Raw genomic sequence first — 22,839 nt, 5'->3', positions numbered from 1 at the left:
ACACATTTTTCGCAAACTTTCTGAAGATCCCACATGGCATGATGGTTCATACTTGGTTGTTGCTTTTCTAAAGATGGTTGTCCTTTTGGCAAAGGGATAGTAATGGTGCATTTCAGTTTATTCAGAATTATCAGCTTTACAGCTGCAGGTTAAAAGTAATAGTAACCAATTCTGACAAATTTGTTGGTTGAGTTTTTGCTTGGTTGAAACATCAATTTATTATCTGCTATTCTTGTGTCACAAGATCTGTTGTTTCACAAGCAGAAAAATATGCTTGAAATTCTGGAACCTCCTGCAAGCTATGAAATTATGTCATGGAGGCCTGAAAACTGATCATCTCTCAGCTTTGGAGCTTGCAGTCAAGACTAACGTCAGTGACAACGTGCAGATGTGAGCAGAGCACTTAGGCAGGAAATGCTGAATTGCTTTGCTGGAGAGTGAGACACCATCAGTTCTGCTTCTGGGGAAATAACAGTGAATAGTTCAAACACTGTGCTTATTACTCATTTGAAAATGTCCATCAAGATATACTCTTGTATTTGTTTGGACAGGCATCACTGCTTCTTCCGATGTCCCTTATTTATGCATTCTCATGTTCGTCTTGCTCAACTTCTATTCAGGTGTCTCTTGAAATTTTATTTATTCATTTGTCTTTAATCTTTTTCCAAAACAGAGAGAGAAGGGGAGAGGGAGAGAAAATGTAAGAAAGATGTCTTCTACCTGCTTGTTCCCTCCCCCAATGCCTGTGAGCTGGAACTGGGTCAGGCCGATTGCCAGGAGCCTAGAACTCCAGCAGACTATCACATGTGGGTGGTAGGCAGCAGATGCATTATCTGCTGCCTCCGAGGGAGTACTTTAGCAGGAAGCTGGACTGGAAGTAGAGAAGAAAGACCTCAAACCAGGTACCCCAGTATGGGATGCAGGATTCTAAGAGCTGACATAACTGCTGTGCATACACCAGCCCCCGCCCCCAGCTGCCTCTTAAAAAAAACTCTGTCCTAGAGCTTTCAACTCTCATTGTCTCCTAATTCCTTGAGTCTATATTAGAAAATGGGACCTACAAACCTGAACAATCAGAAAATAGTAATGGTTCTGATTTTCTAATAAAATACATCCTTCTAATTGTTACGAAGTTTAAGCCACTAGGAGTACACATATTACCATTATAACTGTATTTTTGGACAAAAAAATACCACACTGACAGTTGGGAAGTTTTGAAAATATCTAAATGGTTTCCCCAAATGTGCCATTTTTTGTCATTGGCAATCTGGAAAATAAACTAGCACAAAACAATGATGTCTTGTTTTTTTCTCTAGATGTTATTCCACCATGTTTTGCTTTCCAAATTCACAATGAACCTTTTGGGAGTATTTCAATTTAAATACTATACTGTTACCTTCCAAATGAGTGAATCATTACCAGAAATCTACGTTTTTGTACCATCTAGTGGTGTGTCCAAATATAGCTGATATATACGCATATTTAAAGTTAACAGTTTTTTTAAAAGGTGTAATTACTTATTTGGAAGGCAGAGTTAAAAAGGGAGAGACAGAGATCTTCTATCTACTGATCCACTTCCCAAATGCCCATAACTGGGCTGGTCTGAAGCCAGGAACCAGGAGTGTCTTCCAGGTCTCTCACATGGGTGGCAGGGGCCCAACTATTTGGGCATCCACAGCAGGCTTTTCATGTGTATTAGCAAGACACTGGAAGAAAAGTGGAGCAGCCTGTGGCACAGCCAGAAAGAATATAGGCACAGCAGGTGATGGTTTAACTCACTGTACCCAAATGCTACAACACCAATCCAAGTTAGTAGTTCTTTAAAAGGACACTTTAGTGCTGGAGTTAGTGTGGATTATTTCACATATAAAGTGTAAGTGTGGAAAAGTGCTTGTTGCACAACTCTTTGTTATTACTATCAACTCTGTAGCTTGATTTTTCATTTTGTTATGAGTATGACTGATTCAGGTCCGCAATCTGAAAATTCTAGATGCACACTGATTACAATGGAAAAGGCAAAAAATACACTTACGATGTTAGAGCAGGGAAAATAACATGCTCATTATCTCTTATTATTTTATTTCCTTGGGCTTCATTTAAAAATTCACAGAACTATGAGAAGTCAGGCAAGCAGGAGTGCCCCCTATCTCCATGGACACAAGATGAAAGTAGCATCACCTCTCTCGCACCTTTCCCCTCTCTGCCCACTCGATCCCTGAATGTGTGTCTGTGATTTATTCTCCTTTTAAAGAAATTTTAGAATTCTTTTTAAATCAAAGTAAAAAAGTATAGTTTTCAGAACTCTCTAAACTATTTTTAGTCTCAGATTCTAGTTTAAAAATCCACATAGGCTCCGGCTCGGCGCAGTGGCCTAGCGGCCAAAGTCCTCACCTTGAACGTGCCCCGGGATCCCACATGGGCGCCGGTTCTAATCCCGGCAGCTCCACTTCCCATCCAGCTCCCTGCTTGTGCCCGGGGAAAGCAGTCGAGAACAGCCCAAATCCTTTGGGACCCTGCACCCTCGTGGGAGACCCGGAGGAGGTTCCTGGTTCCGGGCTTCGGATTGGCACTGCACCGGCCGTTGCGGCTCACTTGGGGAGTGAATCATTGGACGGAAGACCTTCCTCTCTGTCTCTCCTCCTCTCTGTATATCTGACTTTGTAATAAAATAAATACATCTTTTTAAAAAAATCCACATAGGCTAAAGTGTATTACGCTATTTTGAAGTGTAGTTTAGTAGTCACCATATTCACAGTGTTGTTATGCAGCAGATCTGTAGAACTTGTCCGTCTTGCAAGACTGAAATTCCAGGCCTCCTAGTTAGCAGCTGCACATTTCTCCCTCCCCTACTTCCTAGGTTATAGCAAGGGATCACACAGACAAGCTCCTATATAGATACAGATGACTGTCTTTACCAAAAGCAGTAATTATCACAAAAAAGAAACGGCTTTCTCATTTCTCACGCCCACTACCTTGACAAAAAAAGAATGACTCTGAATTAGGGATGCTCTTATGCTTTGTTGCTGTTGATTAAATCTCAGAGCTGATGCCTGCAGCCTTTGACGTTCACAAGAACTGGGAGCAACAGTTTTGAGATTGTAGCTGCGGGATTTTGTAGCCTGCATAAATTTAAGCTTCATTTCTTTCAATTGTAAAATTATATGAAGGGAACACAAAGTTTATCAGGAAAAAGTTGCTAAAATCCCAGACTAGTGGCAACAACACTTGTCTTAGATAGGGAAGAACTGGAGTGGAATTCTAGCTCTTTCTAGCTTCTAGCTGTGTGATGATGGAAGATATCACCAAACTCCCCACAGCCTTAATTTCTTAGTGCATGATGGGAGTAGAAACAGCTATGTATTGTGAAGATAAAATAAAAATAAGTTACATACTGAGTATGTAGCATTAGACACAAGGTCTGCATTAGTAGGAAGCTGATGTCAGGAGGTGGAGCCTGGTATCAGACCCAGGCACTCTGATGTGGAATGTGGGCATCCTAACTCTGATCTTAACAATTTAGCCAAATGTTTACCCCAGTGTATGTGTGTGTGTGTGTGTGTGTGTGTGTGTGTGTGTTTCAGTATGCATGTTCTTAAGTGTAGACTCTTCCTTTACTTAAAGGGATGACACCTATTGCTTTTGACATACATTAATTCTGTCGTATATCTGAGGACTAAACTGATGTCCTCAGATATGATAGCTTTGGGGAGAAATGCATATACACATAGGTTTGATGGCTTCCAAATGTGGTGTGACAGGATTAATATCCCTAACCATGACCACATTCCTAACCCAATAGCTGTTTTTAAAATGTTTATAATAAATTTATTTTTGATGGTGTTTACATGCCCATGTGGACCTCTGATTAGGGTGGGGAGGGTCGACGAAGGGGGGGAAAGTGAGTGAGACAACTGTTTCCAATCTCCTTTTATTTCATGTGTCTGGGGAAAATAGGGAGAAAAGAGGAGAGGGCTGCTCAGCCCAACTGTATCGCTACCATGGGATGGGAGACAGCCACCTGATGTCATTCCAGGGTCCCCAATGTGGAACATGTTCTGAGGGTAATGCTAAAGTGGTTTTCATAGTTCTGAGATAGCACCAAGGTTGAGGAAATTCATTGCACAAAGGTTGAGTAAATCCTTCCAAGACTCATTGCCTGATGCAGTCTACCTTCAAGTCTGCACTAGCCCGGAGACTCGCTTGACCAGGAGAGCTGTCCAATTTGTTCTACCCTCCATGGTACTTGATGTCTTCTGCAGGCTTCAGTGAACTGGTTGTCATGTTCTCCATGCACATCGGGGCATGCAGGCTGTTGCTCAGGCTTCAGCAACCAAAGAGACCCAGTTCTGACACATATACTCCACTGGGATCAGACCACAGATTCTGTGGTTTTCTCCGTAGATGGAGTTTTGAGTCCAGTGGTCCAGACCCTATCTGCTGGTGGGACCATGTCTGCCTCCAACATATCTTAAAAGAGGAAAGGAAGGAAGGAAGGAAGGAAGGAAGGAAGGAAGGAAGGAAGGAAGGAAGGAAGGAAGGAAGGAAGGAAGGAAGGAGAGAGAAAAGAAAGAAAGAAAAAGAAAGAAAGAAAAAGAAAGAAAGAAAGAAAAAGGCAACTGTGCTAGCATGCTGGTATAATTATAAATTTGGCATTAACCAGGCCCAGAATGTCCATCAACTATTAGCTGCTTTCCTCCCAATAGTATAAAACTTGCCTAGGCACAATACAACCTAGGCAATTGCCTATAACTAGGGTTCCAATAGCTATGAATATGTTATACTACATGACAAAGGAGAACTAAAGGTGCAGATGGAATTAAGCTGCTAATCACCTAACTTAAGACAGGAATATTAACCTGAATTATTTGGGGCCCAGTGAAGTTACAAGGAATATTTTTATATTATTTTTTTTTTGCATTTTATACTCTATTTATTCAAGGTGAATAAATTCCATGTATTATATATATGCAGATTTAAGTGTCTAGTAATAGTTCCCACTCTGCCCTCCCTCTTACCCATTGGTCCTACCTGCTGTTCTCCTCCCATTTTTATTTTTCTTTTACTTTTTTAAAAAATAGATTCATTTTTATTTGAAAGGCAGATCAGATTTATGGACAGAAAGGAAGACAAATGTCTTCCATCCACTAGTTCACTCCCTAAATGGCTGCAACAACTGGAGATGGGCCATTCCAAAGTCAGGAGCCAGGAGCCTCTTTCATGTCTCCCACACAGGTTCAGGGTCCCAAGGCTTTGGGCCATTCTGTGCTGCTATCCTGGGCAATAAGCAGTGAGCTGGATGGGAAGTGGAATGATCAGGACATGAACCAGTGCCCATATGGGATCCTGGCGCTTGCAAAGTGAGGATTTAGCCATTGAGGCATCATGCTAGACCTTTTTAGTTTTATAATGAAATGTTTTCAGTTTAGTTTACAATAATGAGCTTGGGCCTCCACTAAGTAAAGAATTCTACAACTAATAAGTAGGGAAAAATCCACCACTGTTCCTCAAGAGCATAGACAAGGGCTACAAGCAATAATCCAATGTTAAAATGTCAGTTTTCCTCATAAACATTATAGCTTTTGTACTCTGCGTAGTAGTTACCACAAATCAGAGAAAACAAACCATATTTATCTTTTGGGAATGGTTCACTTCACTAATCATAAGTAAAAAGGATTTTTTTTTTTAATGTTTAAGTAGTATTCCTTAGTGTGTGGGGGAGGGCGGGGACAGGAGGAGTGTATCTCATTTTATGTGCTCATCAGTTTATGGACATCTGAATTGATTCCGTGTCTTGTCTGTTCTGAACTGAGTACAATAAACATGGGGTACAAATAACATTGTCAAAGGCTGATTTCATTTCATCTGAGTAAAACTCCAGGAGTGGGATGGCTGCATCATATGGTAGATCTAATTGCAGATCTTTGAGGAATCTCTATACTGTCTTCAGTAATGACTTTACTTGGATCTTGTTTTTTAATCCATTCAAGGACTGCCCACCTTGAAATATTTAAATAGTAACTGTTACTGCTGCGAATGAATGTGCTCATTACTTTGTTCCTGAACATCCAGAATCTTTAAAATTAGGAATAAAATAAACAAAAGCATCTGAGACTTAATTTATAAATTTATAAATAGTGAGAAATCTATAATCCTCGTGAAAATGCTATATTCCAGTTCACTTCTATAATCACATTCATCTATAAAATCCACAGAAACATGTTACTTTAAAATCTTGCAATAGGGGCCAGTGCTGTGGAGTAATGGGTAAAGCCACAGCTTGCAACTTTAGCAACCCACATGGACATCAATTCTTTTTATTATTATTACTATTATTATTATTTCATTTTATGACACAGTTTCATAGGTTCTGGGATTCCCCCGGCCCCTGCCCAAACCCTCCCTCCATATTGAATTCCTCCATATTGTTACATTAGTACAGATCATAACCAGTCATGATTCCTTCATTGTGGGCATGGACCATGCAGAGTCCAGCTGCTCATTGTCCAGACATATTCAACAGTTTCACTGGGAAACCATCCCTGGTCCAAAAGTAGAGCTGGCAGAGTATCATCCCCTCCAATGAAAAGCCACTACACAACTTCAAAGACAATTTACAACATCATGAAGTTAATTGACATGGTATTGAGTGACCAACATGTTAGAATATGCAAGTTCTTAGCCACATGCTGTAACTACTTCATTGATATCTCGACTTTAGTTTATACACAACCGGCTGCTATACACCTTAAAATAGTTATATAGGGTATTATTCAGCTGTCTCATGTCTATTTTCATTTTTTATATTTAAGAGCTTATAGTATTCAAGCGTGGTTTCTACCGAACTACGTGAATTTTAGGATAGTCCAAACAGGCTTATAACTCTAACAAGTCATATGTTAACGACTGAGGAGCAGAACAGTTTAGGAGGGGTGTGCAGAGAAATCTTCCATTCCTTAGTGAGGATAGTGAGGAGTAACTTTGTGTCCCACCTAGTAAGGTATATGGGAGTCCAAGCTGACTGTTTCCTGTCTGTTCTAAGCTTTCCTTATTGGTCTCTGTCTATCTGATCTTTTTTTTTTTTTTTGGTGGCTGCAGAGCAACCCTGATGGTCACTGCAGGAGAGGGTGAGGAGCCAAAGTTGGAAATAAGTTAAGACCAGAGAAAGCTCCTCTCCTGAGTCCTGAAGGAAGCTTCCTGTTCTGTTTCTGAAGACTGTTCAGGGCTCCTGGCTGTTATTCCAATGTCATTAGATCCTGTGAGGAAGGATCTGGGTTTCTTCCATCCCGTGTTGGAGATCTGATAGGGAATGGTTGACCTAGGAGTTCTCGGACTACGTAGCACTCCAATATGGACACTAATTCTTCTCCCAGCTGTTCCACTTCCAATCCAATTTTCTGCTAATGTGCTTGGGAAAAGCAGCAGAAGATGGTTTAAGTATTTGGGCCCCGCACTTTACATGGGAAACCGACCAGAATCTCCTGGTTCCTGATTTTAGTGTGGTACAGCCCTAATTGCTGTGGTTCTTTGAAATGTGAACCAGTGAATGGAAGATCTTTCCCTCTGCTTCTCTATCTTCATCTAACTGTGCCTTTCAAATAAGTAAAAATCAATCTTAAAAATCTTACAATAAAAACTTGAAATTTTGAAAATATAAATGGCTTACAAAACTATTTTCAGTTAAGTATGATAAGCTAGTGAAAGATCAAAGTTTCTTGTTTATATGGCAGGAACCAGCTGTTATATTCTACTCAGCATTTATTCATGGAATGGTGATTTTGTTTCAAGACTTCAGAATTTATTTCCATTCATTTTTAAGTCTTTGAGAGCTTTCAGCCCATTTGAAGCAATTTCAATTACTCTAGATTGCAAAGGTCAAGTATGGATGTGGATCTCAGGGGGTAGATTGCAGGGTAGAGGCAGTTGGTGAGCTAAAGCACCCAACAATTTTTTAAAACTGTAGGAAAAAATGAGAATGGGTTTTATGGATTGCAGCTCTACTAGGCCTGATTCTCCAATTTCAAGACCTTGACCAATCTAGTGAGAAAAAAAAAATCCGCGACTAGGGCTGAAGTTGTGGGGTAGTATAAAAAATCACTGCCTACAACATCAGCATCCCATATGGGTGCCTGTTTGAGTCTTGGATGCTACATCCTCGATCCTCCACTTCCAATCCAATTCCCTGCTAGTGGCTTAGAAAAACAAAAGATGACACAAGTGCTTTGGCCCCTGCCACCTATGTTGGAGACTGGGATGAAATTCCTTTCTGTAGCCTGTGCCAGTGCTGCACGTTGCTGTCATCTTAAGGAGTGAATCAGCAGGTGGAAGATCTCTTTCTGTGTCTCCCTCTCTCTGTAACTCTGACTTTGAAAATAAATAAACAAGCTATTTTTAATTACTACCACCACCTGTACAGTTCACCCAATAAATATCTCACAAGATTATTGACAAAAGTGTAGATGAAGGCACATTAAAAAACAAAATACTAGGAGCCAAGTACTTCACATTTGTTTGTGTGTTTGTGTATAAGGAAGTACACACCATATACACCACAGAGTGGGGTGGATTTTTTTTTTATTGGCAAAGCAAAATGAACAAGTGATTAAAATGAGTGCTTTTCCAGTTAGGTCTTCTAAAATAAAGTGGTAAAAGAAAAACGGTGCAGACACTGAAAGTTGAAAATCAAAGCATGCTGTTAACTAGTAAGTGACCTGGGCAGGGACTTATCTGCACATTTTAGAGAGCCGGGGGGGGGGGGGGTCTCTAAGCAGCAGGAGGTCTTGTCTTCTCCCTCTCAGGAGGAAAATCAATGACTGTTTCCAGCTTTATTCAAGATTTCTGGGGCTTTGTAAGGAAATGTCATTGGATCACCCAGACTACGTATGCCATCCCTGTCAGAATCACTTCGTTTTTCCTTACACAGAAGAGTAAGAGTTCACTTCCAATGACCTTTGTCATCTGCTAACAGAGACAAATCTTTGTTGAACATAGATGGACGCACTCTTGTAGAATTATACAACACAAACGCAAGAGTGAGCCTCCACCTTGAAATCCCCAAAGCATCACCTAAAAGCAATGTTGCTTTTGAAGATAAATAATACTGAGGGACAATATACTAAGATTTTTTTCTTCTTCTTACTAAATCTAGGAAACATGTAGCACACTGTAAAAATTGTTCTTGAGAAAAGAGAATTACGGAATTGCTACTAAGCTCACCAATCCACTCAAGCTGAAGTTGTGATCTTTATTTACGTGGCAGATGGGAGAGGAAACTATTTAAAGGCAAGCTGACTTAATCTGTGATACTATTATGAAGGAGAGAAAAGAGCATTGCATACAGGCCCAAGTTTCAGTGGTGTCTGGGCTACTAATTATGTGATCTTGGGCAGGGCTTTTAACACCTCTAACCTGTAGGAACCACACATTAAATGAAGGTAATAATGCAAACCCAGGGTGGTTGGAAAATTTGAATAAGAAAACAAATGTGAAAGAACTTAGGGTTCAGAATAAAGAGCCATGCAGCAAAGAACAGATTTAGTATTATTTGCTTTCTGCATTATTACACAGTAATGAGTGGAATGTGGATGGAGAAGAAGCAGAGGTGGCTGTAATTTTTAATGGGTAAGTAGTGAGCTTACACTGGACAAAAGGCTGTCTCCTAGATTTGAAAGATGAATGAGGTTGTCAAATTGTCATTTTATCTGGACCAATATGCCCAGGCCTTTTTCCTCCGGCTTGATGAAAGGCATTTTGGGTAGCAATGTGGATGATCCTAACAGTTCCCTAACCAACAGAAAGTGAAAGGGCAAATGGAAGCATTGTAATGTTTATAGAAGTCAAGTGGGCCCATCTGGGAGACTATAAGCCTCCATTATGATTTAGATGCCTATTGGCAATTGAATGCTAGATTCCTCACTCTCAAAGCAAGAGAAGAAGGAAAGTCCAATCAAATGTTATGCATGAAATGAAAAACAAGACAGAAACTTCCATGAAATGTTAAGGAAACAGAAAAAGCCCTGCTCGCCTGCCCCAGGCTCAACCTGGGATAGAGCAGCTTGCTCAATTTCTAAGTTAAGATTTCTCAATTTCATTTGGGATCCTCTGTTTAGAATTGAGGTATCAAAACTGTCTAGTGAAACTATGTCATACATCAGGACCAGACTGATTTTTGTTCTCCCAGATTTTGAAGATGTGTGGTCTTGTCCACCCCATTTTCACAATGCTTTTCTTAGAGGCAAGAATGAAGCAAGCCAGCATTTGGTTAAGGCAGGAAAGCTTCAGGCCATTTCTGGTATCAGAAAAATGTGGCAGTACCAGAAGATACCATGTGATCAGCCTTGGTTTTACATACCCTACCATGGAAGTGTGAGAGTGCTACAGTTCAGTGGATATACCGGGGAGTGGGACATACAAATAGAAGACCCTCTATGCTCCCCACTCAAGAACACCTCCTTTACTTCATATGCTGGGAATTCACTTGTGAGTTAGAAACCCTCTGCTGTAGGGTGCTAAGGCAGACAAGCGCATATTTTTAAGGGAGATTATAAATTCGCTCATTATTCTTTAGTAGCAGAAACAGAAAAGAACACTAAATCCTGTTTGGTAAAAAGAATTCTTCTCTTCAAACCAAGGTTCAATGTTAGAACATATCCTTTCTTCTCTCTGGAGACTGGTTTCCTGAAAAACAGGATAAACATGATGCTGAAGAAGCTGGCTCTGAAGTCAGACTCCCAGGTTTGAGTGCTGTCCCCCCACTGCCTAACCGTGTGACCTTGGGCAAGTTACCTAAGCCTTGCTGAGCCTCACTTTACTTCTGTTACATGGAGATTTCAATGACAGCTACCTCCTAGTGTTATGGTGATGATTATATGAGTGGAACACATATGAGGGTATATTTTTAAAAGTTCATGGGAAGATGGCATCAAAGCTAAATTTGCCTTGGTGAAAATCTTTTTAATTGCATATATAATGTTTTCATAGCATATATTTTTTAGACTGTAAGAGTCCCCATATAATGCTGTAGAACAGCGGCTAGCAAATATATGCTCAATAAATTATCATTATTACTTCATTTTTAAAAGCAGTGTCTCTGTATGTGGTAGTCAAATTATTCCGTGGTCAAGTTGTCCCTTGGTTTATGAGTAACATCAAGAACTTTGAGGATGGAGAATGAGGATTAAGTGAAATAATATACTCAAATGATTGGCACAAATAGCCTCTAATATTTGTTTTGTTAAAATCTCCACTTCAGTTACCACTTCATTCTCTTCATTTACTCAATGCTAAGCTCTTCTAAGAAGTTGCAGTCATTCACTGTCATCTCCCAGGCACTGTTCAACCCTCTCCAACCTGACCTCCGTATGAAATAGTGGAAATAGCTCTTAACAAGCTTCCCAATGTCTCTGATGCCACATCCAATGGAAACTTTCTGTCCTTCTCTTATTGGACTTCTGCACAGCTTTTGACATATCTGATCATTTCATATGGTTTGAAGCATTCTTTGAAGATTCTGTTGTACGGAACCGTCTTGGTTCTCCTCTAACACTGGCCACTCCTTCTCAATGTGCTTTGTTGCTTCCTCGTGCTCCCTGCCTTTGAATACAGTAATTTTTCTGGATTCTCTCCTCTGCTCTCTTCTGTATTTACCTCTTTTGCCTGTATGCTCATATTCAATAGTCTTCTCTGTCATTTATGCACCATATTAATGGATTCTAAAAGTTCTCTCAGATTTCTTCTCTGAATTCCACTCCTATATTTATGAAACTGTTGAAAATACATACCTACTTGACTGTTTTATGGGTACCTCAGATTCACCTTGCCCAATAGAATGTTATTGTCTGATAGTCTTTACCATTTTGGTGTGTAATACTATCCACCTAGTTCCTCAAGCAGGAAACCTAAGTGTCACGAGCTTCTTCTGTGTCCCTCATCACTCCCATACAGTTCATCAACAAGTTGTAACAGATAAACTAAGAGATAAGTTTATCCCAAGTGCATCGCCTTCTATGTTTACTATTGCCATTTAACAGAGCTATCATCTTCTCATGTCTCCTGGCTAGTCTATCCATTTTGATTCTTGTCATTCTCTGATTTATTATGTCCATAATATTTTTTTTATAATTTTATCAAGTAGGATCACCAAATCAGTTAGAATATGAAATCTAGTATCCCAACTTGATCCTTAAGGCTCTATATCACCTAGCCTTCATGTCAGAGAAGCATGAAAGCATCAGGTCCATATTGAGGAGGTAAGAGGAGACTGTCTTCCTTCCTTTGAGGAATATTTATGTGAATCTCATACAAGAAATATTTCAAAATCATCAATATTCCTATTCAAAGGATTATGTGATTTATTTAACATGATGCTGTCCTTTACCTGAAACTCTAGGAACTCCATCCCCATCCCCTACAAACACACACCTTGATCTCTGTTTCCTTCCTCTGCCTACAGTGGTAGAATGGCAGACTCCAGACTGTTGGCATAGCCATGCATCTATGTCCTACCATTCCTCAGTTTCTCTCCATGAACAAAACTATTTCCCTACTACTTTCCCAAAGCAGTACTGCTCTGTTCTTTCCTTCTTCTTTATTCTTGGATACAATAGATACCCATGTACACTTGAAATAATCTCTTCCATCACTAATTCAAGTCATTGTAACATGCTGTTTTAATTTAGAATTGTTTTCAATGATTTTATGATAGATTGTGTCTGGTCTTATCCTTTGAAAATACTTACAATTTTGCTGGTGTTATAGAATAACAACACTTCCAGGCTTCTCCATTTCCTGTCTAGCTCCCTGTTAATGAACCTGGGAGAGCAGTGGAAGATGATCTCCAAACACTTGAGTCTGTGACACATGTGGCAGACCCAAATGAAGTTCCTAGTTCTGACTTCTGTCTAGCCTAGCTGTAACCAACTTGGGAAATGAACTAGAAGATAGCGCTCTCTCTTTCTCTCTCTCTCTTTCTCTCCCTTGCTCTCTTCTTCTCTCTCCCCACTACTGCCCCAATTTGTAGCTACCTTTCAAACAAAGACTTCTACTTTTGGAAGATTTCCTGTAACCTAGGCACTGTGTTGTTTATTATTTCAATTAGTCCTCACAGAAACCCTATGCTGTGGGCACTATTTTTTTTCATAGTACAAATGAGGTGATTGAGGCATGCAAAGATTACGAAACATGGCTAAATACCTGAAGCCAATAATTTCAAAGCTGGTTTTCAAACCACAAATCTAGACCGTGAAGAATTCAGACCATTCCACTCAGATCAATCATTTTCAAGAATGTATGAATCTAACTTTTAAACTGGATGTGGAGCCCAGGGATGTGGCTTTGCCTCAGTTGACATGTTCCCTGACTACAGAGTCCTGAGGTGGCCCTGTATGCATAGTTTGAATTGAACACCTGTGACAGAACAAGCTAATCCTCACAGATTTGTTTATCTCTCTGAGTCACCTTGGTTACCATGGTGAAGTTTGGCTCAGATCAAATAACTCAGTGAAGCCATTTATAGCAAAATAGAAACATTCAGGAAATCTTATACAACCTGAAATTTTGCACTATTAGAGACTAAGATGCAACCAATTATGTTTATGAAAAATACTAGTTGACAGAAATAAGTCTTCTATTAGTGCTGCTTTTCACACTACAAGTGCCCCCACATGTGTTCTCAGGATTCAGAGTACATTGTCAAAACTTGAACCAGATACATACTTTCATTTGCCTGGCTGGTATTGGCAGATCCACGATTGCGGTGCACATTTGTTTTCTTATCTAGAAAACATAAGAAAATATAATTGGAGATTATGTCTCTGGGGCTTGCCTATATAGTGCCCCCCCCAGCACTCCAGGGTCCCCAAATGGCCTGCCTATCACTTTGTGAACATCTGGCTTATTTTCTCTCATCAGATGTTGTAAAAATATAGAAGCTTCTAGGTTTTTAAGATCCCTTAGATTTTGTTTGCATCTTCATGAGTAAGGACAATTGACTGCTTCAATTGATCCTGAAGTTTCAGTTATCAAAGAGCACAACTCATCTCTGTATTAGTAGAAGGTGTGCAGTGTCCCAGGTGGCTGAGACTTTGAAGGAAAAAAAGTATGAATGTGTCCACAGGTGTCCAGAATAATACAGTACCTGCATTATGACTTTGCTATGATGTGCCTGGTATATAGTAGGTGCTCACTAAATATCTGCCACGTTGGACTCGAATTGTATAGAGTTGTTATATTTGGAAGGTGCTCATTTGAGCCATCTGTGTTTTAATCAACTGTTGAAACAGAGCTTTGCTATATGTATGCATGGGCATATGTACAAAAACAGTTGACCTAATTTTCTCTCCAAATTCAACAGGAAGAGCCTTATGAAAATGGGTATGGGGTGGGAGTTTTCACAGGTTTCCCAAGCCTGACGTTTTTATGATTGACTGTCTGTGTAGATTCCTAATCAAACTATGGAAATGATGGAGTGATATTTCAATGGAGAATTTGTTTTCAATGCTAAGATGGAACACAGTACCTGACTTAGGTAAGGTAGGGTGTGATGAATGGACTTTTTGTGTACTCTATGCTTTGCTCAGAGTAAAAACAACTTCCAGTTATGTTCTCAAAGCATAGCACAGTAAAATCACAGATGCACTCGGACTAAGGGGTTGCTCAGACAGCAGAACCCCAGAAGATGCAGATTTGGCTCCCATCTATTGTAACAAACATTTCACATGAAAGGCCAAGTTTGCAGCAGTGTGGATAGCCTTTTTTACAAGAGTATAATATAGGCCAACTATTCACCCATTCACTTACAAAGAAGGAGTCTTGTTTCCTGACACATATTTTAGATCAGGTAGGCTAAATTCCAGTTTTGTTTGGTGAGTTGGTGAATGAAAAGTGAGTGAGCCTCTTGAGCAGTTGAGTTCATGCAGTAGGAGAGGAGAAATCCAAGAGAAACCAAACAGGAGGAGGCCAGTGGGCAGGAGCAAGCCAAAGACAGCCAGGCCCCATCAAATCTCCAGGTAGTTGTGGGACTGCTTCTCCTACTGCTTTGAATTTTAATGCGTGGAGCAGATGGTTGGTGTAGATTGCTCTTGTTTTTGTTTATGAATCTGGCATCACTGCAGGTTGCCAACTTGTTTTGAGAACAGTGTTGGAGCCAGTGGTTACGTCAAAGAGATGTTTTGTTAATGGATTTAGTGACTCCCAGTGAGGCAAATGCAAGACTCTACGATTCTCAACAGTAGCCCATAATTTTTATAAGGTGAGGCCAAGTCAAAAGACTTGGGTGAATACTTGAGGTCAGTTCTGACTGGTTGGCTACATATGTAACCTTCAGTCATTAAACTGTGCACATCATTGAAGCTTAGTGAAGATAAATGGAACATTTAAGCAGAACATTGTGTTCCTCAGCAGTCTTACATCCAGAGAGACAGTAATTTATCTTGGGCACACCATTTCATGCCAATTCACTCCCCACTACCACCAATCAAAGGCAATCCTGCAGATGCCAGTAGGTATCTCCTCATAGTCCACCGAGGAGATGCCTATGGGGAAAAGAGCCATCCTACACTTCCAGTTACTTAGACAGGTGTGTATGCTTCCCTCAGGCCTGAGGAAGGAGTAGAAATCTGTTTTACTGAAGGATATTTAGAAGGGGCTCACATTTCCCATCAGACTGGCGCTCTGGAACCAAGCACCCAGTGGAGACAGCATTAGAGTAACCAGCCTCTGGACGGCTGGAGCTGGCGGTGGGGGCAAAATGCCACAGCTCCGTGGGCTGAGCAGAAGTGGTCCCAGTCAGGGTCAGTGGGTGCTGATCCACAGCCACAGGAACAGACACATCCGAGCTATAGTTGCCGACGTCATTTGCAAGAAACCCTTCTGGCTGTGAATTTGTCCATGAAGGGAAACGCCACTTATATGGAGGCATGTCACCATCTGAGAAGGAAAGATTTTGAAAGACATGTTAGGTGTCCATTTGCTGTTTTCAAAATGGAAGTAGATGAATGTTTTTCTTGCTAACACATTCTTGAAGAAAATATAGAAAAGACTAAAAACATCAATCATAATATCCAAAACTAGCAGATATTCTACTTTAGTTGCACTTCTTTCTAGAACATGTTCCCAGTTATGTACACATTGTTTCCAAAATTCATATTGTCATTAAAGCTGCTTTTGATTCATTTAAAATAGCAATAATTATCCTCCCATCACAATGAATGGCATCAAACAGCAACGTGTTGAATGGCTGAGCAGTACTGCATCATACAACAGGAATATGGCTAACAGAGGCAGATCTGTAGGCAGCTCAGTCATTTCCACCCAGTTATCAAGCAATATTTTAGTGAGCATTGTTGTAAATACATCTTTATCTCCTTGTCCAATGAGCTTCTTTGTGGAACTTTTCTAGGATAATGATTGATTTGTGTTTGGTTGCTACTGCTGTTTAGCTTCTTTATTGTCAGTGACTTTATAGCTAGTATTCCACATACATTGAACAGCGGAATTCCATAGAACTGTATAAACTGTGCAGTGTTTACTGTGATGACCACTCACAAAGCTCTGGAGTTGAACTATTTTGCCAAGGACTTGGGGACATGGAAAAGACAAGAAACTGAGCCATAACAGCAATGCCGAGTAGTGGGGAATGAGCTGGGGAGATGAGTGATGAATAGGGAAAGAGTTTCTTGGACCTTGTCCTGCAAATACAGAATGCTCAAGATCAAGAGATGATTCAAATTTTTTCTTGCACAGTTGAGTGGAAATGATGTCTCCTTTAGTTCCACAGACCTCACTCTGCCTGCACCTTTGCTAAGTGGCTGAATGCAGGATATCACATTCTAGGACAGTTCATGTTATGGACAGGTGTTTTCCCCGTTCTAAGCACCCACTCAGTTGAAGGGGAGGAGGGAAGGAGCTCTCAGAGGTGGTGCTTTAATCTTGGAGCCAATCATGTATCCAAGATAATAAAAGAGGGGTGTAGGTATGACTATGAAGCAGGATTAGCTGCCTGGTATGCTGGCCCCTTTTCGTTTGACACAGGCCTCTTGCAGCTCTCCTGAAAGTTCAGTTTGACTGGCTTCACCCAAGGTTAAAAAAAATCTGAATTGCATATTTTATAAGTAGCTGCAAGAGCTTGAAGGTTTAGAGAAATGATGAAGTTTAAGGAGATGTACATACCGCATACATGTATGGAATTAGCACAATGCCCCCTATAAACATTTACAGTTATTATTTGTCAACTAAAATAAAAATTGCATTGCAGATAAAGCTGTTGCCTGTGGTGTGAGCATTCTAAATGGGTGCAAGTTCAAGTCCTGGCTGCACCACTTCCAATCCAGCTCCCTTGCTAATGGCCTGAGGGAAGCAGCAGAGAATGGTCCAAGTGATTGTGCTCTTGCACCCACATGGAAAACCCAGAGGAGGAGGTGGGCTCCTGGCTTTAGTCAGGAACTGCACTGGCTACGGTGGCCATCTACAGAGTGAAGCAATAAAAGATCTCTTCCTCTCCCTTATGCTCTCCCTCCTTCTTTTCTCCTCTCCCCTAGTTCTCCTTTTTCCCTCTTCTCCCTCCCCTCTCTCCCATTATAGTCTGACTTTCAAGGCAAATAAACGAATCTTTAAAAAGCAATAATCTAGGCAAATGAAGACTCTAAGGTGGACTATGTCAGCCAGTGGATTCTGGAGATTTCATCATGCTTGGAGTGCCGAGACTGGCAGCAATTCAGAACTATTGAACTATCAAAACCACTTGAGCAGTGCCTTCAGAGCATGCCCCACATTAGGGACCCGGGGATGGTTGGAAGGCTGGGTGTGACTTCTCCCTTTACCCCCACGCCCCCCCTATACAGGAAGGCAAAAAGAGAATGTGGAAAGAATGGTCTTACCCACATTCCTCTAGCCCTTGACCCTTTGTGCCCCGATCAGCTATGTAAATATCATCAAAAATAAAACATTTAAAGAAAAGTTAAAAATAAAAAGGAGTTACAAAAAAGAAAAAAAGCAAATATTAAAAAGTGAAAAGTTCACAGAAAACACGGGACCTACACAGTGTTATTGTAGTTCTTTCACCTCTACCCTCACCACGACATTCTGTGTAATACAGAAAAAAAAGAACTCATACCTATGCTATGTGAACATTTGGCCCAGCACTTCAAACCACTGGCAATCAGTTATGTGTGCTGGCAGAATTGTAATGAAATCATGGGCAAATGAGCATATTGAGATGTGTTCCTGAGAATGAATCCTATGTTTGAAAATTCATAGCTCTAGGTGTGAAGCAATTGAGGGCACTCTGTGACAAATCACTGATTAAATGGTTTGGTTAATCACTGTCCATGTTTCTTCTTGAATGAAGGTACTACATGTCCTATTCCCAGATTGGGAGCAAAGAAAAACCCTCTGGCAACTGGGCAGACTCCAGCTGAACACGCTTTACAGAGCTCATGCATATGACCTAGGTTCTTACTATGTATTTGAAATGAGGAAAGCAGGGCCTCAGAGTGTTTTCACTATTTCTCCTAACTACTTTACCCTTCAGAATTCTGGGACAGAGGTAAGAGCATGGTTCAAGGTCTCACAGGGTCACCAGAGAACAGTTTGGGAGTTTGTGAGAACACACGGTGTTGCAACCCTGAGTTCACATTAACCCGTAGTGGACCTCATGAGTTCTGGGAAAACCCACCTTTCCAGACTAGGCTTGAGTGTTGGTGGATTCTAGAGGGGGAGGTGGCTGAATTTTGATGAGCCGCATGTGGCTTCTTAAACAAACCACTCCAACAACCAGACTCTTTTCACCTCGTACGTGTGTGAAGGTATCTGAAACCATAACTTGGACTGTCTTGTGGTGCCACTGGTGCTAGAAGTGGTTCTGGTGACATCTTCTTATGCAAGTAACCCATTAACTACCTCAGGAGGCAAGAGACAAAGAGCTTTTGGAGATTTTGCTGCCTTCTTATACCCTAAACTGTATCAATGAATGCACAGGAGAATGGGGAAGGCATTGGGCATTATTTCATGAATACTTGGGAAAGACAGATTTTTCTTCGAGTGGGACTATAAAACACTTCTGCTCCAAAAATCTTAATCCCAGGCACCTAGGCTCTACTTCTTAGTTCCATCCATGCCTCTGCAATCACTGAGGCACTTGGTCCTAAGAGCAGGTTGCCTTGACAGTATTAGTCACCAGTTCACACTCCATTTCTTTCGGGTAAAACTAGTAGGTCATTCTTCTTAGGCTCCACCAGCACCCCGCCCACACGCAGAAACCCCGCCCACACCCACCCATAATCACTTTGGGGAGCTTCAGAATCTTCTGGAATATGTCTTCAGGCACTGAAGCATTTGCCTCCACCCCAGGGGGTCTACCTTCCACCCTATGCTTGCAAGGTGGCCTTGACTCCTTACTCCAGCCTACTTTCAGGACACACCAAAGGCTCCCTTGGACCTTCAATCTGGAATTTGTTAACTGCTTTCTGTGACTATACAGTTTTCTGTCCTTCATACTGTAATGTTAATCTGTAATGTCCTTATTGCTTAATTGACTTATTCATTTACTGTCGGTCTTTTAGGAGGCACTGGAAATGGTTGGAATGAGTTCTCTCTTATTCACTATACATCCCTAAGAACTTGCACAGGGCCTGACACATACTAGTGTCTGACTAAATACTGTTCTAGTGATACACGTGCATGTGCTCATACACATGTGCAACTCATGACTGCACACAAATGCATATGCACATACACACTCTCTCATGTGCCCAGCTTTCTACTAAACCTTGAGGACAGTAGCATTCAAACTGGTCAACAACACAAATTTGAAGTCAGATAGGATTGGAGTCCACTTCTTGTCTGCATGACACTGAGCAAGCCTCTCCCCTGCCCCTCTGAGACTCATGACAGTGTTATATGATTGAATGGAATAATCCATGTAAAGGGCTTCACACACTGACACTCAGTAGCTGATCCATAAATGATTCCTCTTGCTATTCTTATTTTAATAATTTCCCATACACAAGCCCACTTTGAGCTTCTTTACTACTTTGCAACATTCAGTGTAATGAATCCAGAAAAACCAAGGTGATAATTAGTGTGAGACCTCAGAATCTGCACTGTTACCAGTCACCTAATGTTGGAGACAGGAGAGATACAGATGACGGTTTGATATTGGTATTCAAAGGGAGATTTCAGAAGTCTTACCCAGTCTGTATCCCTTCTCAGGTAATAACACTTCCGAGGCAGGCAGAAACAACTTATAAGTAGAGAATAACATGTTTACTGAGCATTTACAATAGCCTGACACTTTGCTCCACATACATGATCTCATATGATCCTCACAGCAACCCGAATGTGAAAACAGACTCCAAGTGGTTAAAGCAAATTGCCTGAGGTCACACTGGTAGCACTGCAGCATTCTAAACCCCATGCTCTTACTCGCTTTGCCTTTTCAATTTAACAATTGGTGAGTACGGGTGGGACTGCAGATTGGTACAGCCTCTATGGGAATCAGTTTGGCGAATACTCAAGCAACTGAAAATCAACATGCCATATGATCCAGCAATAGCACTCCTAGGGATATATCCAAAACATCTCCTACTCAAGAAACCAACATGCACGTCAATGTTCATAGCAGCACAATCTACAATCGCAAAAACCTGGAAGCAGCCAAAATGCCCATCAATACAAGACTGGATAAGGAAGCTATGGTTCATCTACTCTATGGAATACTACTCAGCTATTAAAAAAAACGAAATGCAGTTCTTTGTGGACAAATGGGCCCGACTGGAATCCATCATGCTAAGAGAAATGAACCAATCCCAAAAGGTTAAATACCACATGTTTGCCTTAATCTGAGATGAAAAGATGACAACCTGATAGTACCTGTATATTGTAATATTATTGCAATCTCTAACAACCTGTATCCAATACAATAAGATAATGTGATATAATCTATAAACCAACAATTAATGTCAGAATACTTAAGATCTACATCGAAAAACTGTAAAACCTACTATACCCTCAATACGTTATGTTAATCCGTAATGGGGGGGAGTGCAGGGAAGCCTTTCAGGACCATAAAAAGAGTGAGGAAAAAGTATAATATAGCCTATCATGATCAAATCTGGTAATTCATAGACAACAGACTCAAAGCAGCACTAAACAATAGTAAAACTACTATACCAATGCATGAGGGGGGAATCGGGTGCGATCCTGACAACCTCTTAACAGGAGGTCATGTGCGTGGAGCAGGGGGGCACTCCAGGGTAGAGCAGATGGCAAGGAGAAAGCCTGGATCCCAACCATGAAGACTCCCAGACCTTCACCACAAACTACTAATACGAGCAACAAGGACTATATCCCAACTGCCAAGGAGGCCACAGGGAATTGGATGCCCTCGGAGGCCGAGTACTCTGAGGTCACCCACCCCTAACCGGAGCTCCCGCAGGGGATGGAAGAAGTCCAAACACTACCGCGCAGAAACCAACGTCATCGGAATGACAACCAGAAGCCCTGAGCGGTCCGCAGAAACAGAAGAACAATAAACGTCCCTCGGGACCAGGGAGGAGAGCTTTCTCTGGACCGAGCCTGGCTCCACCTCTGGACCCCCACCCTCCCTTGCAATGACCATCAGGATCGCTCCGAAAACCCCTCACAGCAAACAAACAATCATACAAACTAAAAAAAAAAAAAAAAAAACCTAAAATAAATAGACAAACAACAAAAAGTAGAGCTTGAAATCCGACAGGAAAGAGCTGGCATGGATTGGCTAATGCCTTCCTGGGTAGGACACAAAGATTAGTCACTCCTTACCATGGTGTTGGGGGCTTTCCTGCACACCCCCCCCCCAAAAAAAAAATGTTCTGCACCTTAACTGCTGACAAATGTCTTGTTAGAGTTACAAGCCAGTCTAGATTATCCTAAAATCTGCCAAGATCAGTAAAATTAGACTTCAACACAACAAATGGCTAAATACTAAAATGAAACAGACACGAGACAGCTGAATGGTACCTTATAGCCATTTTAAGGTATATAGCAGCTGGTCCTGTATATGAACTAAAATTGAAATGTCAATGAGCTAATCATAGGTTGTGGTTAAGAACTTGCTTCTTTTTTGTTTTGTATTGTTTTGTTTTGTTTTTTTTAACATACTGGTTACGCAAAACCTTGTCAATTCCATAATGTTACAAATTGCTGTTAATGTTATATTGAGACTCTTAATTGACTGGGATGATATTCTACCAGCTCTGACTTTGGACCAGAAATGGTCTCCCCAACAAACTGTTCAACCCATCTGGACAATGAGTAGCTGGACTCTATGCTGGGTATATGTTTGCAAGGAAAGAATCTTGATGGAATTTGAACTGTAATACTGCATCAAGGTGGAGGAAACCACCAGGGGGGAGGGGTGTGGGGAGGGGTGGGGGGATTCCCAGAGCATATGAAACTGTCACATAATGCATAATAATTAATAAAAAAAAAAAAAAAAGAAAATCCAGGAATCACAAAGAGAAATAATAGATTTTTTTCCATAATTTTTTCCTATGGAGAGAGAAAATAAACAGTCAAAATACAGCAAGAGCTTATTTTCTTTTTTTTTTTTTTTTTGTTTTTTTTTTTTTCAGGTTGTAGTCCAAAAAAAAAAAAAAAAAAAAAAAAAAAAACAATTGGTGAGTACGGCATTTTCACACACCACTGGTTTTGAGGAGTAGCAGATTGTCATAATGTTTCTGGGGAATAATTTGTCAGTAGATATCAAAACCACAAAATTTGTGCAGACCCATTGACCCAGTAATTTCACTTACAGTGATTTATTTTAAGGATATAAAGTGTACATGTAAAAATTTAGCTGCAAGGATG

General features: G+C 40.8%; 1 protein-coding gene across 2 annotated transcripts in view; it reads right to left on the bottom strand.

The window, feature by feature from the left end:
* Positions 1-8,855: 8,855 nt before the first annotated feature.
* The window catches only part of VGLL1 (vestigial like family member 1), a 31,866-nt gene continuing 17,882 nt past the window's right edge, over positions 8,856-22,839 (bottom strand). For both annotated transcript variants that reach the window (XM_058658667.1, XM_058658668.1), the window contains exons 3-5: positions 15,646-15,921; positions 13,711-13,770; positions 8,856-10,674 (exon numbers count right to left, since the gene is read on the bottom strand). In XM_058658667.1, the coding sequence (XP_058514650.1) occupies positions 10,637-10,674; positions 13,711-13,770; positions 15,646-15,921 (374 nt within the window). In that variant the 3' untranslated portion in view covers positions 8,856-10,636. The remainder of the gene's footprint in view (positions 10,675-13,710; positions 13,771-15,645; positions 15,922-22,839) is intronic.

This window comes from Ochotona princeps, chromosome X (genome assembly GCF_030435755.1).
Source record: "Ochotona princeps isolate mOchPri1 chromosome X, mOchPri1.hap1, whole genome shotgun sequence".
NCBI lineage: Eukaryota > Metazoa > Chordata > Mammalia > Lagomorpha > Ochotonidae > Ochotona > Ochotona princeps.
This window is presented reverse-complemented; position numbering and strand designations above follow the sequence as displayed.